The 15,219-nt window shown below is 33.1% G+C and overlaps 5 protein-coding genes across 10 annotated transcripts; 3 read left to right on the forward strand and 2 right to left on the reverse strand.

Annotated features, from left to right (window-relative positions):
- Nucleotides 1–6,858: 6,858 nt before the first annotated feature.
- On the forward strand, nt 6,859–8,430 carry LOC138123496 (putative transferase CAF17 homolog, mitochondrial). 2 transcript variants are annotated; one of them, XM_069038256.1, is made up of 3 exons: nt 6,859–7,097; nt 7,151–8,203; nt 8,256–8,430. In XM_069038256.1, the coding sequence occupies exons 1-3, from the start codon at nt 7,095–7,097 to the stop codon at nt 8,289–8,291; spliced, it is 1,092 nt and encodes a 363-aa protein (XP_068894357.1). In that variant the 5' UTR covers nt 6,859–7,094; the 3' UTR covers nt 8,292–8,430. The 2 variants fall into 2 exon arrangements, with proteins under 2 accessions (XP_068894357.1, XP_068894358.1); XM_069038257.1 differs by having other exon boundaries at nt 6,863–7,097; nt 7,146–8,203.
- A 272-nt stretch (nt 8,431–8,702) lies between these two features.
- On the reverse strand, nt 8,703–10,786 carry LOC138123493 (RNA-binding protein 34). 3 transcript variants are annotated; one of them, XM_069038249.1, is made up of 8 exons: nt 10,133–10,782; nt 9,937–10,079; nt 9,641–9,882; nt 9,459–9,587; nt 9,286–9,402; nt 9,098–9,229; nt 8,910–9,041; nt 8,703–8,853 (listed from the first exon to the last, which is right to left on the reverse strand). In XM_069038249.1, exons 1-8 carry the CDS (start codon nt 10,609–10,611, stop codon nt 8,788–8,790), a joined length of 1,440 nt encoding a protein of 479 aa, XP_068894350.1. In that variant the 5' UTR covers nt 10,612–10,782; the 3' UTR covers nt 8,703–8,787. The 3 variants fall into 3 exon arrangements, with proteins under 3 accessions (XP_068894350.1, XP_068894351.1, XP_068894352.1); XM_069038250.1 differs by lacking the exon at nt 9,286–9,402 and having other exon boundaries at nt 10,133–10,786; XM_069038251.1 differs by lacking the exon at nt 9,098–9,229 and having other exon boundaries at nt 10,133–10,786.
- A 352-nt stretch (nt 10,787–11,138) lies between these two features.
- Nucleotides 11,139–15,146, reverse strand: LOC138123486 (cilia- and flagella-associated protein 263-like). 3 transcript variants are annotated; one of them, XM_069038237.1, is made up of 11 exons: nt 14,987–15,146; nt 14,815–14,931; nt 14,646–14,750; nt 14,260–14,376; nt 14,081–14,203; nt 13,873–14,032; nt 12,231–12,467; nt 11,631–12,063; nt 11,484–11,579; nt 11,354–11,427; nt 11,139–11,298 (listed from the first exon to the last, which is right to left on the reverse strand). In XM_069038237.1, the coding sequence occupies exons 1-11, from the start codon at nt 15,144–15,146 to the stop codon at nt 11,175–11,177; spliced, it is 1,746 nt and encodes a 581-aa protein (XP_068894338.1). In that variant the 3' UTR covers nt 11,139–11,174. The 3 variants fall into 3 exon arrangements, 2 of the variants coding, with proteins under 2 accessions (XP_068894338.1, XP_068894339.1); XM_069038238.1 differs by lacking the exon at nt 14,987–15,146 and having other exon boundaries at nt 14,822–14,931; XR_011156812.1 differs by lacking the exon at nt 11,139–11,298 and having other exon boundaries at nt 11,409–11,427; nt 11,484–11,563; nt 11,622–12,063.
- LOC138123506 (anaphase-promoting complex subunit 13) lies at nt 12,611–13,272 on the forward strand. Its single transcript, XM_069038267.1, has 2 exons — nt 12,611–12,763; nt 12,825–13,272. The coding sequence occupies exon 2, from the start codon at nt 12,827–12,829 to the stop codon at nt 13,034–13,036; it is 210 nt and encodes a 69-aa protein (XP_068894368.1). The 5' UTR covers nt 12,611–12,763; nt 12,825–12,826; the 3' UTR covers nt 13,037–13,272.
- Nucleotides 13,036–13,847, forward strand: LOC138123501 (AN1-type zinc finger protein 1-like). The gene has a single exon (XM_069038262.1). The coding sequence runs from the start codon at nt 13,036–13,038 to the stop codon at nt 13,840–13,842; it is 807 nt and encodes a 268-aa protein (XP_068894363.1). The 3' UTR covers nt 13,843–13,847.
- Nucleotides 15,147–15,219: the final 73 nt, after the last annotated feature.

Genomic DNA, 15,219 nt, shown 5'->3' on the forward strand with positions numbered 1-15,219 from the left:
GACATCTATCAAATTAAAGGTAGATTAGCTGCATTGTCTGACATTGTAACAACAGATCCACCCGGTTTAGACGAGGATATTTACATTCGAGACGGATTTGCAAATATTTGAGCCTGTTGACTGTTACCTGTTGTACGATCTAATCAACAACCAGAACCTTCGGCGCCCTCTATATCCTCATACACACAACAGAAGGAGACGGATATAGCGTTAGGAGGCCAATAATACGATTATTTCGTATTAGTTCACTCTTTATTGCCGCGATTCCACGACAAACATCAAATATGTGCTTTATACACATGCGTGCCTGCTACGCCTTTTAATTCCTGCTTCAGACGTCAGGATATAGACACGAGTCGTGACCTACAAGGAAAAACATAATTTTTGGAATCAATTGGATGCAAAAAGTTTGTTCGTAAAAAGAAACTTGTCAAATTTTCAGTATCTATATTATTCACCTCCGCGAAACGCGAATATTTCATGAAACAGAAAAACATTATAATTTTTAATAACTCCCATATTGACATAACTGAATGAATATTCCATTTAGAGATACATAATTAATTTTGTTGTGCGAGCCGTTCTTATAAGTTTCCATTTTAAAGTTGGTCTCATCCGAGTGGAGGCAAAGGGTTGAGATGACGCTGAACAAACAACAAGACGAATCTGAAGCGCTTCCTTAATTAATAAACTTCTACTAATGAAAGAAATAATTAATTTCTGCCTGCCACTGCGGCGCTATTTTAGACAAAATCACTAAACTTGCCGAGACCTTTGTTTCGTCGTTCTTAAATTTTCCGACAGTGTTGTTGCAATTTCCGACCGTCGCGTTCGCCATCACATGATTGTTGCTCATGTGAAAACTGAGTTTTCCTTCTTCGTCTCAAATAAATGACCGATAATTTGCGAGTTTCTCTTCAATTTCTTTACGGTCAATGTTTCAGAGGCGCGACACATGTAATAATGAGTACATTGTTTACACAAGCTGACGTCAATGTTTGTCCTGTCTGACATATTGCGAACGGCGAAGGGTAATTTCCTGCCCGGTTTTCGTAGCTGCTCAACGCTACGCCGATATTGCCTCCATATGGCTTTTCTAAAAGCATTCGGGATAAAATGGAAAGGTGACAGGGAGATCTCGTGTTTGCCTACAGTAATAAACTGTAAAAAATCGCATGTTCTTTAATCCAATTTCAAGGCATTTGACCGATGAAAGTTATTCATTTCAATTCAAAATTTTACAAGAATATTCTATCTTTATGCACACTCTTAGAAATTACACATTATTCACAAAATTATTAATAAATAATAAATTAAAAAAGAAAAGTACTGACGCTTGCATCGATGATGCGACGGACATCTTCACAATGTCGATTTAGATTTATGCGTTTTAGTACAAATTAACTGAGTTCGTCTGAATTCCCTAAATTGATTAAAGAAACCTGCAAACCTGTATTGTCGGTGTTTTTAAGATTTAAGTCTAGATTTCTTGTTGAAACAATGCCCCTTCATTCAACTCTAATTTGTATTAGAAAATTATTAATGCAGCTAAAATAAAACATTTACTGATGATTATATTATAACGTTTAAAGGATGGTCAACTCTTATCAATCATACATACTTTGGTGCTCGACTGTTAGATACGTAGTAAGGTCTAAAAATGCTACATCCGAAAACACTTATCATCTTTGCTTTCTTAAGGAACACTCCATTCCATAAATTCTGTTTTTGATATAAAATAATGCTAAAAAAGCTTCTGCAACAGATCCCCTTTTTCTTTGGAAACACCAAAAGAAGTTCTGACATGCATCTTGAACTGACCATGTTCCTAATAAGTGATAAGATATTCCGAAACATTACAACAACGCAAGAACGTTGTGGAAATGGATGAGGAAGAATTATATGCTCCTGATAATGTCCTGGAAAAGGCAAGTGCCGCGAGTTACCAAATGGGCATATTAGGTGGCTGTGAATTGATATAGTTATTATTATATTACTTATTATTTTCATAAAATCGAATTTCAATTATGCGTGAATGAAAACTAGAGAGCGAAAGAGAGTGAGCGAAAGACAGTGAACGAAAGAGAAACCTTTACCCACTTGTAACCATGGATACAGACTCACTTTCTAGGGAAGTATCGAACAATAATTTTTACTATTGCCGGAACGTTATATCGGGTGATCAAGAAGGACTGTTTAAGTTGGCAATACAATTAAGAACATTTTTTTATTCAGCTATTTACAACACTGCAACCGGATATGTTTTATGGGTTTGTTTGACAATTATCTGACGTAGCATTAACAACGACAAAATGGTAGATTATGAGAGTAAAAATTAACGGCAAAAAGAAATCAAAGTTGGAATTCGGAATAATAATCTAAAAATTAACTGAAGGAAATTCGAACAATTCACCGGCATGTTTAATTAAATTTGAAATGTCAAATTTGACTTGTCACTGATGGGGCTGTCAGTGTGAAGCCATCAACAACCGGAAGTTACTCCACTTGTACCATTTAAAAATAAAATTCAGTATCACCAACTTAAACAGTCCTTCTTGATCACCCCGTACATGTGCATTGAGGCACTACCAGGAAAAGTAACTAGGCGCGCTTATAAGGTATTTGAAATTTATGACAGATTTCTCACTAAAGGCTGTATGACACGATGCTAAATTTTGTAGAAAATTTGTTAGAAAATGAGAGAGGACCAATGAACGATCAGGATCTGACAAAGACAGACTATGATCCTGATCGTTCATTGGTCCTGATCGCGGGTCTCTCTCATTTTCTAACAAATTTTCTACAAAATTTAGCATCGTGTCAAACAAGCTTAACGTACAATTCAATCATAAGTTTTAAGCGATCTTGAGTTTGACAAACCACATCTAAAACATTTTTACTATACATATGTGTCGTTATAACTCACAGCGGTATAATTAGATATAATCAAACGGAAAAATAAACAAAGCAAATTAAAAATGACGTATTAAAATTTTTTACAATAATGAGTAGTCGGTGAAGCGTTAACAAAAAATAACAATTTACCTAAATTGCCATTTCTCTTGATGACCACTTTTGCCTTCGGTTTAAATTGTTTGAATTATTTTACTCTTTGAACATAACACAATAAGCACTAAAAGTGATTTAGACGTGAGGTATTTTTTTATTTTGATTTAATAAGTCGATTGTGAAAATTATTTTTAGTATGAAGTCCAAAATCGTATCAAGTGTGTTTTTAGCACTGTTGATGCAAGTGCTAGTTGACGGTACAACGCACGGGATATCTGAAAATGTATCATATTTGGAATTTGTTGAAAAATTATCGCCCTGGATGACTAGGTCCATAATTGATACTATAACTTGTTCGTTCGATGAAAAGGATGCAATTTGCAGTTTTATTAATAAACCCGGTAGATTAACGAGCGATATTATGGCAAACTTCAAAAACGTTGAACAGTTAAATTTCAATTTAGGTAATATGAGTGAAGTTAACATTAGTAACACCGCTTTGGAAAATCTGTCCAAGCTGAAAGAATTAAACATGAGAAATATTTTTGTCAAAGCAGCATATTTCGTAAAATTGAATTCGCTAAAAATTGTATATGCTGTGGAATGTGTTTTTGAAGATGCAGATCAAGTATCTTTCTTCGAAAATGTATATAATTTGGAAGAATTATGGATTTCATTAAGCCACCTTACTACCGTAACTCAGAAGCTGTTCAAAAATTTAGGGAACTTGTCAGCACTGATTTTAACTGAAAATCATATCGAAACAATAGAAATGGATGCGTTCAGTGACTTAAAAAATCTAACACTAGTTAATCTTAGCAAAAATAAAATAGTCAATATAGATAACTGTTTTCAAAATTTACCAAAGTTATCCATTCTTTCAGTGTCAAAAAATTACATCAGAAATTTAAAATGGAACCAGTTTAAAAAATTACAATCTTTGGCATATTTAGATGTAGCTGACAATGAAATTGACTCTTTTGATGCTCAACCCATCGGCTCGGCCTTTCCAAATCTTCGTGTTTTTAAAATTTATGGAAATTTGGTTTCTTCCATAGAAATGAAGCATTTCGCCAGCAAATTAAAATTAATTTTAAACGACTCCACGGTCATTTATTATCCGTTTATATAAATTATCCAAGAATATGTGTAGGATGTATTTGACATATATTTTCATGTTTTAGCAACTACATATTTATATCTGTGTAGGTATGCTATAATTACTGCAATAAACACGTAAATTTTTATTTTATGAATACAATTTTGTTATTTACGATTGAAAATTAATAAATACTACTGTACTTAGTATAATTTGTTCCTTATACCGGGTGGGGCATCGTATACGCGCACGCGAGAAATCGCGACTTCTAATTAAATAAAATTGTCGAAATTTTTCACACTTACCTGGCTATTGGTAAGGTACATTTCACAATTTTTTTGATAATTTTTCACTTACAAACAAAGCCAAAAAAAAAATAAAATGTAAATTTCAACCAAAAAGTTAAATTCTAATTTTTACACTGACCTACCCAGATTCACTTCCTATAATTATTTACGAAATCAGCGGAAAAAAACACCAATTAGATTTTGAATTAAATGCAGTTTTACATTTCAACTTTCAAAATCATTTTTATTTATGACCTGCTACTTGTGCTGTGGTAAATTTAGGTGACAATGGAAATTGTCAATTTTATGGCAAAAAGGTTTAAAACGGTCGGCAATACCTTTTGTTGGGAAATTATACCATTGTGCCATAAATCACGCGTCTGGTTTGCGTTTAAATAAAAAAGCGAATTATTTAGTTAACCAAGTCAAAATTTATAATTGTGCCACCAGGGTTTGATGCGCTAACAGATACAGATTCATTTAGTGTAAAAACTTTATAGGTAAATTAACAGTTAATTTCAGAAAACTAATAAAACTGTTACGGCCTTATTTATTAACAAACATTTTTTTTAAAATTCTCAAATATACCTTATCAATAATTAGTTAGATATATAAAATTTCGACAATTTAATTTAATTAGAAGTCGCGATTTTTCGCGTGCGCGTATACGATGCCCCACCCGGTATAGTTCATTTCAAAAATATATGCAGTGACGTCACGTTTGAATCAAGAAGTCGACATGCCGTTCGTCCGTATTTGACATTTGACAGCAAGGCATAATGAGTTGTTTATGTTACCGCCATTGTCAAAAAATTATAGTATTTTCTAGAGTTGGGCATAATCGATATATTTTGATAATCGAATAAATCGAAATAATCGCTGTAAATCATCAAAATATCATTCGACTCTCCTATTATGTGCATTTATTTCGAATTTCTTACGCCGCGTCGAGTCAGACGCATGTCAATAGTTCTATGTTACTCAAATCGTACGGTTGGGAGTGAGATACATAGAGCGACCATCTTAATAGCGCACGTACAGTTAATTTCAAAATTATAGAGTACACCTAATTTTCTACAGTGTGAAATGTACTTACATCTTTTTGTCAATGATCAATATCAATTTTGACAAACAAAACGCCTAATCTAACCCAAAACGAGAAAGTGCTCATTCTTTCCAAATTAGAAGAAGGGTGGTCGACTCGGAGGGCAGCCCAGGACTATAATATCGCGAAGAGCACTGAGAAGAGGATAAAATAGACAATATTATGGTGTTCTAAAATATCAGCGACATTTTATGTTGTCAAACTTACTTAACCTATATAAAAAATATGACGCTCAAATTTCAAAAAGCCATCTTTACATGCGGAAAAAACTGTAATAATTCAACTTCTTGATTTTTGAGGTGTACAATCGCGGCCATCCAAAAGTGAACGATAGCTTGCGAAAATTTCCGTATTTTTCGTTAGATTAAATCAGGCTGTATTCATTGGCGTTCGTGCAGCAGGCGTTACTATTTTAATAATAAAAAGTTGTAATAATAAAAATGAGACTGAGAAGTAATTAATACATTATTAAAGTGAAAGTAAACTTTAGTAAAGAAACCTTTCCAACACCTATTCGCATTGGCCTCTCAAGTTTGTTTTCTTGCCAACCCCTCTTTATATTGAAGATGCAAGTCTTACTGCAATGTAATTCTCTCGCCACAGCAGCCAACGACCAATTTTATTTTAGCTTTGCAGTAGCCCTAGCTGTCTGCATCGGAGTGAGATGTGGCTGATGTGGCATTTAAAAAAAATAGTTTCAATAATTTTTTTATCGCTAGTGTCAAACTTTGACATTTTAGGACGCCTATGATTTAAAGTAAAAATCAAACTACAAAAAAAAAACGTTCACTTTTGGATGGCCGCGATAGTACTCGATAATTTTGAAATTAACTGTAGCAGAGGCAACTAACTTGTTTGACATGTGTTGAAAGGAAATAGCTACATACACGTAGTTCGTGTTATAAACTAATAAGTACAACTGCATACCTATATTTTAAAAACAGACTATACCTACAGGGTATCTAATTATCTAAATTAAATCTAAAATAAATGATTATTTGACAAGGTTATAGGTGTCTTTAATTGAATTGAATGAAAAAATTGTTTGATTTGTATTACCACTTTTAAAATAAATTAAAACTGAAATATAAATCAACTGCAATTTAAAAGGTTCTAAACTCGGTACATGTTGCAAAGACACACTTGTCATTTGCAACAGCATTTTTTTCATATTTCTGAACCAAATAAAGGCACAAAGGGACCAGAAAATCATAGTTTGGGTTGAATATTTTCCATATAAGTACAGTTTTAAAGTAATTTCAAATGACTAATGCCATAAAAGTGCTGTTGCAAATGACAAGTGTGTCTTTGCAACCTGTACCGAGTTTAATTATCTAGGTTCTATCTATTTTATATCCTTTATGATTACTTAATCTTCTTTCTTTACTTCTTTGGCGAGTCTTACAAATGACCTTGTCAAAATGTCAAAAAGCATTGATTTATTTGTCATAATCTTCGACCATACAATACAATGTATTGTATGGTCGAAGGTCATAATTCAAATATAACCTCAATATCATAACTCTATTGTAGTGCCCCCACATGAAGTTTTTAGTTATAAACGTGATTATTGAGTCAATTTGCTGAATGATTTATGGTAAGTCACAACATTTAAACGTGAAACAACTATAGAGAACTTTTCTAGGTTAGGTCTTAAAAATGTTTAAAATCAAAACCTTATTAGGTCGTTTGCCGCTAAAGCGCTTCCTGTCTACGTCGCCAAATAATGTCTTGGAACATTTAAAAGAGAGAGCTTTGATACGCGTATCAGGTCATGAAGTGTCAAATTTTCTGCAAGGTTTAATTACGAATGATATAGAACATCTAAACTCTGGACCCGGAAGCATGTACACCATGTTTTTAAACAGTTCAGGCCGTGTGCTTTATGACACCATTGTATATCGATGTAAAGAAAAAGATACATATTTATTAGAATGTGATATTCAAGGTTTAGAGACTTTGCAAAAACACTTAAAACTGTACAGAGTTAGACGTAAAATTGATATTGCTAGTTTAGCTGATGAATTTAAAATTTATGTCTTATTTAACGATAGCGTTATTAATTGCAATAGTACCGACGACCAAAAGATGTTGGACGGTGTAATAATTCCATGTCAAAAATTGAACGAATCTGTACCTCAGACAACGCACACTGTCCATCGGGATTTACTAATTTATCGCGACCCAAGAGTCGCCCACTTGGGTTCACGAATCATTACAAAGTCTGACATAAATATTTCAGAACAAATTAGCGATATTGTTAATGTAGAATCACGTCCGGACAGCACGAGAAATTATCGGTGGCTGCGTTATAATTTGGGCGTTGGAGAGGGATTTCTGGATTTACCTCCAAGAGACTGTTTTCCTCTTGAATGCAATTGCGATTATTTGCACGGTATTAGTTTTCATAAAGGTTGTTATATAGGTCAGGAATTGACAGCTAGAGTGCATCACACAGGGGTAGTTAGAAAGCGTTTAATGCCAATTTATTTTACCAAAACACCAACAAAATCGCCTGATGAAAAAATTGTACAAGAGAATGTTAATCTAGGGAAACTAAGAGGTGTAGAAACTGATGTTGGACTAGGTTTGTTAAGAATTACTAAAGCTCTAGCCGTCAACGAGATAAAAATTGGAGATGGAATCGGGACAACTCGTAAACCAAACTGGTGGCCGATTGAGGCCCCAAAGGAAAAAATTAATGTACCAAAGTCTCAGTAGCCAATTGTGTGAGCGTTGCATTTTGTGTTCACAGACTTACTCAACTGAAAAATGGAAACTGTCCTGGTAAAATCTGAATGTGAAGATCCAGTAGCAAGTACGTCGCAAAAACCACAGAATATTTCAACTGAGGAAGCAACAGAAAAAAGTAGTCAGCCAATTAAGAGTGAAACCAAGGTGGAAGTTAAATATTTTCAGTGCGAAATCTGTGCCTTACGGGAAAGCTATGATTATTTTGGAAATGATCCGCCTTTTGTTAAACAATATAAGTTTTTAGAAAATGCGTACGTCATTGAGGACCCATTTGTTCCACCTAAACAAGGTGAATTTATAATTCTCGGAACACAATGTATAAAGTGCGGTAAAAACGTTTGTAAAGATACTAATTGTAGCTTCTATTATGATGGTACCTATTGCATTTATTGTGCAAAAAATTATAGCAACACATTTCCTCAAAATGTTCAAGAAAAATTAAACAGAATTGTTACTTAAAGGGTGTTTTATTTTTTAAAAACTTTATTTGTTACACCACAAAGCTCATCTATATACTAAAACATGTTTCGAGTTTATTTTGGTGCTATTTGCTTAACCAGCTTCTGCTTTTTTAACAAACCCCTGTTGAATTTCATCTTCTGCAATAACATTTTGTGAATGTCATGTTACTTATTTAGAAAAAAAATGTGCATACCTTTCTCTGAACAAACTTAACACCTTGAAAAGATTTATTTTTAGGTTCCCCATTTTCTTGTTTCACATGTACTTCATCCTCGGTTTTAATCACTTTTTTTTCAATTTTAGGTTTGCCTGGTTTTTGTATCTTCTGCAATAACATTTTGTGAATGTCATGTTACTTATTTAGAAAAAAAATGTGCATACCTTTTTCGCAACAAACTTAACACCTTGAAAAGATTTATTTTTAGGTTTCCCATTTTCTTGTTTCCCATGTACTTCATCCTCGGTTTTAATCACTTTTTTTTCAATTTTAGGTTTGCCTGGTTTTTGTATCTTCTGCAATAACATTTTGTGAATGTCATGTTACTTATTTAGAAAAAAAATGTGCATACCTTTTTCGCAACAAACTTACCACCTTGAAAAGATTTATTTTTAGGTTTCCCATGTACTTCATCCTCAGTTTTAATCACTTTTTTTTCAATTTTAGGCTTGCCTGGTTTTTGTATCTTCTGCAATAACATTTTGTGAATGTCATGTTACTTATTTAGAAAAAAAATGTGCATACCTTTTTCGCAACAAACTTAACACCTTGAAAAGATTTATTTTTAGGTTCCCCATTTTCTTGTTTCCCATGTACTTCATCCTTGGTTTTAATCACTTTTTTTTCAATTTTAGGTTTGCCTGGTTTTCGTATCTTAAAATTAAAAAATATTAAATAATACAATTTTAAAAACTTAACAAAAAAACCTTTTTCACTTTGTTATTCTTATTTTTCTTAGCAGCATTAATATTACAATTGCTGATCCTCAATTCTCTCTCTTTCAATTTAACATTTTCCATCTCTAAAGCAAGAGTTACGGAATCTGAATCTTGAAAATTCACATAGCCAAATCCTTTTCCTCTTCCTGTTCTGTTATCTCTTACAATACGAACAGATGAAATTGCACCACAAGGTTCAAATAATTGCCACAAGTCATCTTCTTCAGCAGCTAGATAAAAAAAAATGAGTAAAACTCACATTTACATGTAAGAACATATCTCACAAAAGCTTAGATTTCCTACAAAGATAGCTTTGTTTTCATCAGGTTTCTCTGTACCAACACATAAATGTATTCTCAAATGATGATCCTCATATATTACGCCATCTGCCTCAGTCGCTTTAACTGCATCTTCACGTTGTTCAAATCTGTAAGATTATAATTCGCACAACTCACAATATACATATACCTGTGATACTACCTAACAAAAGCAAAAACACTTTTTCTTTGTGGATGAAATTTCTTCTTAATAAATGCCACCTTTTTTGGAGTTTTAGGATCAGCAACAGGAACGCCTCTAATTCGAGCAGATTCAACTTTTCCATACTTCTTGAAGAATGCCACCAAGTTCTTTGATTCTGAACCAATAGGTACATTCCCCACAAAAATAGTTCGTGAAAGTGATTCTGGATCGTCCCTGTTCTTTCTATTTCTCTTCTTTAATTTAACGGGTCTCTCACCATTTTCAGTACTTCCTACTTCTCCAACTGACCCATTCTCATCATCATTGTCCTGTAATTTTCGTTTCGTGCCACTTTTTTCCACACTTGTATCCATTTGGGACTCCTCGGAGACAACTTGGTTGCTTTCTGCGGCAATTTGTTTTTTGACTACTTTCTTCTTGTTCGGTGTATTAGAACCAGTTATCAAATCTGATAAACTGCCTATGGAATAATCCATTTGTATTAAGATGATTAGCACAACTCAATAACAAACGTTAAGATTTAAGAAAAATTTGAAAAACGTGGTTTTATGTATAGGTTAGAAAACACACAAAATATAAAACACGTTCTGTTAGAACTTGCTTGCAACGAACAGAGAACTCAGAGAAGAGAACAGCAACAGAAACAGACCTATGGAACAGACAGTGACAGATTCATGTCCTGCTGCGGATTCCCCCACCTTTTTACAGACATATGCACTGGCGGTAAATTTAAAAGTTTGAGAGGAAAGATGAATAGAAACAAGACGATGCTAATAACCACAATAAGGGCCGGTTGCACCAACGTGAGTTAAATTTAACTACAGATTAAAATATACGAAAACATTGTTACTTATAACAATAGGTAAAAAGGATAGAAATACTGATAAAAAATTTAATTTACACACCGATAAAAACCAACGTTATTATAAAATGATTATTTGTCAATGATATTGTATTGTTTGATATTGAAATGTCTAAAAGAAAAAGAAAAATACCACATGGGTACAAGAAATGTCAGTATTTTATTGATCGGTGAAAATTACAACTTTCTAATATTCTTTTTCTTTCTTTTCGGATTTTTCGGTCTGTATGTTTCACGTTCAAACATGAACTCAAACGTACTCTCGATCGAAGCTCTTCCTCTGTGCACTTCATGTGGATTTCTGCAACATTTTGTAAGATTACCTTCATATTCCACGCCAATAATCAGAAGCTTACACGAACCATGACGGTCTTGGAACAATCAAACCAGTAGTATGTTTCATTTCTCTCACGGAAGCCGTAAGCGCCATCTAAAATAAATAGAAAAACTCAACAAACGCACTAACCCAAGACAATTCATGTTTACATCTTTAATTTGTTTACGTCTGGCCCAAACCTTCAAATTCTTTTTTAAAACTCCTAATTCAGCTTTCTTTTTTACGTATTCTATAACAGCAGGTACCTATAAGACACAGAATATGTCACAAACATACTTATTTTTCACCTCTGTAACCTCATAGTTCTCAGTTTTTTGTTTTATTTTATCGTATTCCGCTTTAGTTTCCTCTAGTTCAAGAGCAATTTTATCACACTCATCGTCCAATTTAATAATTGAGTCCTCTTTAAACTTTATGGTATCTTGAATATCTTTCAGATCTTGTAATTTTTTCAGCAAATGTTTTTTATGACGGCTCAGTAATAGATTTGCACGACCATTCATCTTTTTCAGTTCCAGAAGAAGGAGATTTCGCTGATCTATTTTTTCCACCAAACGTTTATTTTCAATTTGAAGCTGTTCAAAATCCACTTCTTGCAAATTTTCTCCAAGCAATTTTTTCTGAGTAAGCTGATTACAAATTTTTTGGTACTGAACTTTTAAAGAACTGGTTCTTAGTCGTATTTTGTCTATCGTTAGTCGCGTTTGTTTGAAGCACTCTTCCATGAATCTGAAATTTTGCATAATTTTTTCGAATGTACATCATTCTAATCAACTTTAAACTATTTTGTTTTTCGATTAATGCAATCATAATTTTATCTTACAGTACGCAATATAAATTTAATATCAATTTTACATTTTATGTGGTGCAAAATTGTCTATGTAATGTTTACCTACCTAGCAAATTTATCTGCTGGATTTGCTTGTGTAAATTTTTCGACGTTTCCATGAACGAAAACATTTTCAAAGGTATCGATAGTGTCCTGTATTTCAGTTTCTCTAATGCCCATCTCTTCCAGTTCTGCCTTCAATTTATGTCTTATACGATGACATTTTTTCTCTAATTTTTCAAGATTGGCTTTAATTTCATCCATTTCTCGTAAGATTAAGTCTGTTTTTTGAGTTATATTTATTCTAAAAAATAATTTAATGTAAGATTTTAGTAATACATATACGTTTTCAATTTAGAAATTAATATTAACTACATATTTTTTAATAATTAAATGTGGACTGTTTTGAACGGAATTTGATTTTCCTTTATATTTCGTGGGTATTTATACAGCGACATCTGAAAATTATGAACATGAGTTATGAGATGTCATTTTTCATCTGTCTTCTGTCATACGTGGTTGTTGAAAAATAAATTGTGTCAAGTCATAATCGTGAAATGTTTTTACTGAAATCGAATAATTTTTAAATTTAAATCATAGGTAATTATAACATGGTTTAAATATGCATAACAATGTTACGTTTCCTAACCTAACATTGTAGGAATGGACAGCACAGTTGCCATCGAGGGTTATTTTGTCGACTTAATTGACGATAAGTGGCGTTCCGACAAGCTTCCTGAGGACGATATCAACGTGCCAACATATGAATTAGCCGATCCGGAAGCAGATTCAGGCGACATTCATTTGACCCTCAAAGAGCAAGAACAAAAATGGACTGACATCGCTCTCAGTGCTTTAAGTGAACATCAATAATGGAATTACCAAATCTAGGTGAACGTTGTTTTCAAACTGACTGCAAACAATTAGATTTTCTTCCACTGCAATGTAAATGTGGCAAACAGTTTTGTTCAGAGCATTTTAACATTCACATACAATCTTGTGAAGCTTTTAATAAACAGCCAATAGTTGAGGAGCCTCAAAAAATTGTCACAGCTCATAAGTGTGCTCATGATGGGTGCAATGAAACTAGTTTGGTACAACTGCTTTGTGGTAATTGTCAAAAACATTTTTGTGTAAAACACAGGCATTTTGATGAGTGTAATGATAAAGATGAAAAAGCTATTGCTGAGAAAAAAGAAAAGTATGCTGCTTCATCTAGGCAATTTAATGAAGCTAAACTGGCAGTAGACAAACAAATTGAACACAACTTATTAGAAGCAAAAAGAAAGGGTAAAAATAAGAACTTAGTGAACAAAGTTCAACTCATGAAGATCAAAAACAAAGCAAAAGGTTTGAATACAATTCCCACATCTGAAAGGATTTATTTTAATGTTGTTCACCCTGAAACTGCACAAGGTCATCCTGTATTTGTGTCTAAAAATTGGAGTATAGGCCGAGCTATTGATGCTATTGCAGATGAATGTAAGATAAAAAATGACAATAATAAAAGCATGGGAAAAAAATTAAGATTATTTAAACAGGATAGTGGTGAAATTCTTTCAAAGGATCTTGCAAATAGTCTTCAATTGCTTGTTGACAATGGTGTGGTTATAGATGGAGAGTCTGTTATTATGGAATATGTAAATGATGATTGTCAGTTTCTTATAAAAAGTGTTTGAATTGATCATGTACTTTATTTTTATTAGTACCTTGGACCTTCTTTCTCTACCACCATAGGACCCATAAAACTGGAAGAAGGGGCTAGGAAAAGTGATTCTCTTCTAGAATGTCTAGTTAAAGTAAATCTTCTAGAAGAAATAGATGCTCTCTCTTGTAAGGCTTGCACATTTTTCAAGGTTGATTCCATTCCTGAAATTTATTCCATAAATATAACATAAAAAAGGCTTATCTAACAACCTTCAATTAGTGCTGGTTCATTCTTTTCTAGGAAGTGAAGAAAAACTATATTTTCTAATTCTAAGTGTTTTGTGTTCTTCTGTAATTCTTGTACAGCCTCAACTACCTGAGTGTTTGTCATATCTAAAAGTAAAAAAAAAAAAAATTATAACATTAACACTTTATAGCAGTTACTGTACCATCTAAAGGATTTTTTAGAAATTGTGAACCACGTTGGCTCAAATTCACTTTCCTGGAAGTAGCTCCACTTGATGACCTGCTTCTTGTGCTTCTTGTCTCAAAAAACTTACCTGAAGCTTTATGGTAAATTGTATTAAAACAGTTTTGAAAAAGTATTACTCATCTGCAACCTAAATTTGAATTTTTGCAAGTATGTATTTTCAAATGAGAACAAGTTAACTGTTGCTCATTTTAAATAGGAACTGAAATACATTTAACTGAAGAATTATTGCAAAAAAGTCGTAATCCCATTTGCAGTAATCTGCCATGGATTGTGGATGAATGAAATTCAGTATAGACAGTAGTGAATGGTGCATCAAATTTTTTTAATGCTACATGCATTTACCATATAAAGAACTCTGCCTGGACATAGAACGTACAGTATCTCTAGGAGATAAAAGTACTTTGTCTGTAGATGGATTACTGGATGCAGCACTAGTAGTCGACATATCTGAAATGTTTTCAATACATTTTGTTCCTTCGGTATTACCCCGACATTTTAATAATCGCCTTACCACTTACAGTACTAGTTACGCTTCCCGTACTTTTTTGCGTTATCATGGACGAGATTGATGACTGTCCCAAGTTGTCCTGTGCATAATTAGACGAACCGTGCGGTGATTTCATACTAGCTGCAAAATTTGTTCTAAAGTGAATTTTTTATCAATATTTTGAAAAAATTAACACCATCTGTTTTCTGTGAGCCCAGGATTTGAGATAATGTCCTTTCTGGTTGAACATTTTTGGAATCTGACAGAAGAGACGTTCTATTATTATCCACATTTGTTGTTTCGGCATTATTTTCTAATGTGTTTGAGGTCTCATTAAAAATTTTTCCACTGGACATATTGCTGAAGAAACATAAAGGAAAATCAACACAAATACCAAACTGACAACATCAAATGATAAAAACAAAATTG

Source organism: Tenebrio molitor, chromosome 2 (assembly GCF_963966145.1).
Source record: "Tenebrio molitor chromosome 2, icTenMoli1.1, whole genome shotgun sequence".
In the NCBI taxonomy this organism is placed as follows: domain Eukaryota; kingdom Metazoa; phylum Arthropoda; class Insecta; order Coleoptera; family Tenebrionidae; genus Tenebrio; species Tenebrio molitor.

Coding starts and splice junctions, on each gene's coding strand:
- LOC138123506 (XM_069038267.1), top strand. CDS start 12,827: ATGGACAGCACAGTTGCCATCGAGGGTTATTTTGTCGACTTAATTGAC.
- LOC138123496 (XM_069038256.1), top strand. Junction 8,204..8,255: donor CCCCAAAGGAAAAAATTAAT/GTACCAAAGTCT, acceptor TTGTGTTCACAG/ACTTACTCAACTGAAAAATG.
- LOC138123501 (XM_069038262.1), top strand. CDS start 13,036: ATGGAATTACCAAATCTAGGTGAACGTTGTTTTCAAACTGACTGCAAA.
- LOC138123486 (XM_069038237.1), bottom strand. CDS start 15,146: ATGTCCAGTGGAAAAATTTTTAATGAGACCTCAAACACATTAGAAAAT. Junction 11,580..11,630: donor AAAAAACTGAGAACTATGAG/GTTACAGAGGTG, acceptor TGTGTCTTATAG/GTACCTGCTGTTATAGAATA. Junction 11,428..11,483: donor GACGTAAACAAATTAAAGAT/GTAAACATGAAT, acceptor TATTTATTTTAG/ATGGCGCTTACGGCTTCCGT.
- LOC138123493 (XM_069038249.1), bottom strand. CDS start 10,611: ATGGATTATTCCATAGGCAGTTTATCAGATTTGATAACTGGTTCTAAT. Junction 9,588..9,640: donor AGAATAACAAAGTGAAAAAG/GTTTTTTTGTTA, acceptor TTTAATTTTAAG/ATACGAAAACCAGGCAAACC. Junction 9,230..9,285: donor GTAAGTTTGTTGCGAAAAAG/GTATGCACATTT, acceptor ATGTTATTGCAG/AAGATACAAAAACCAGGCAA.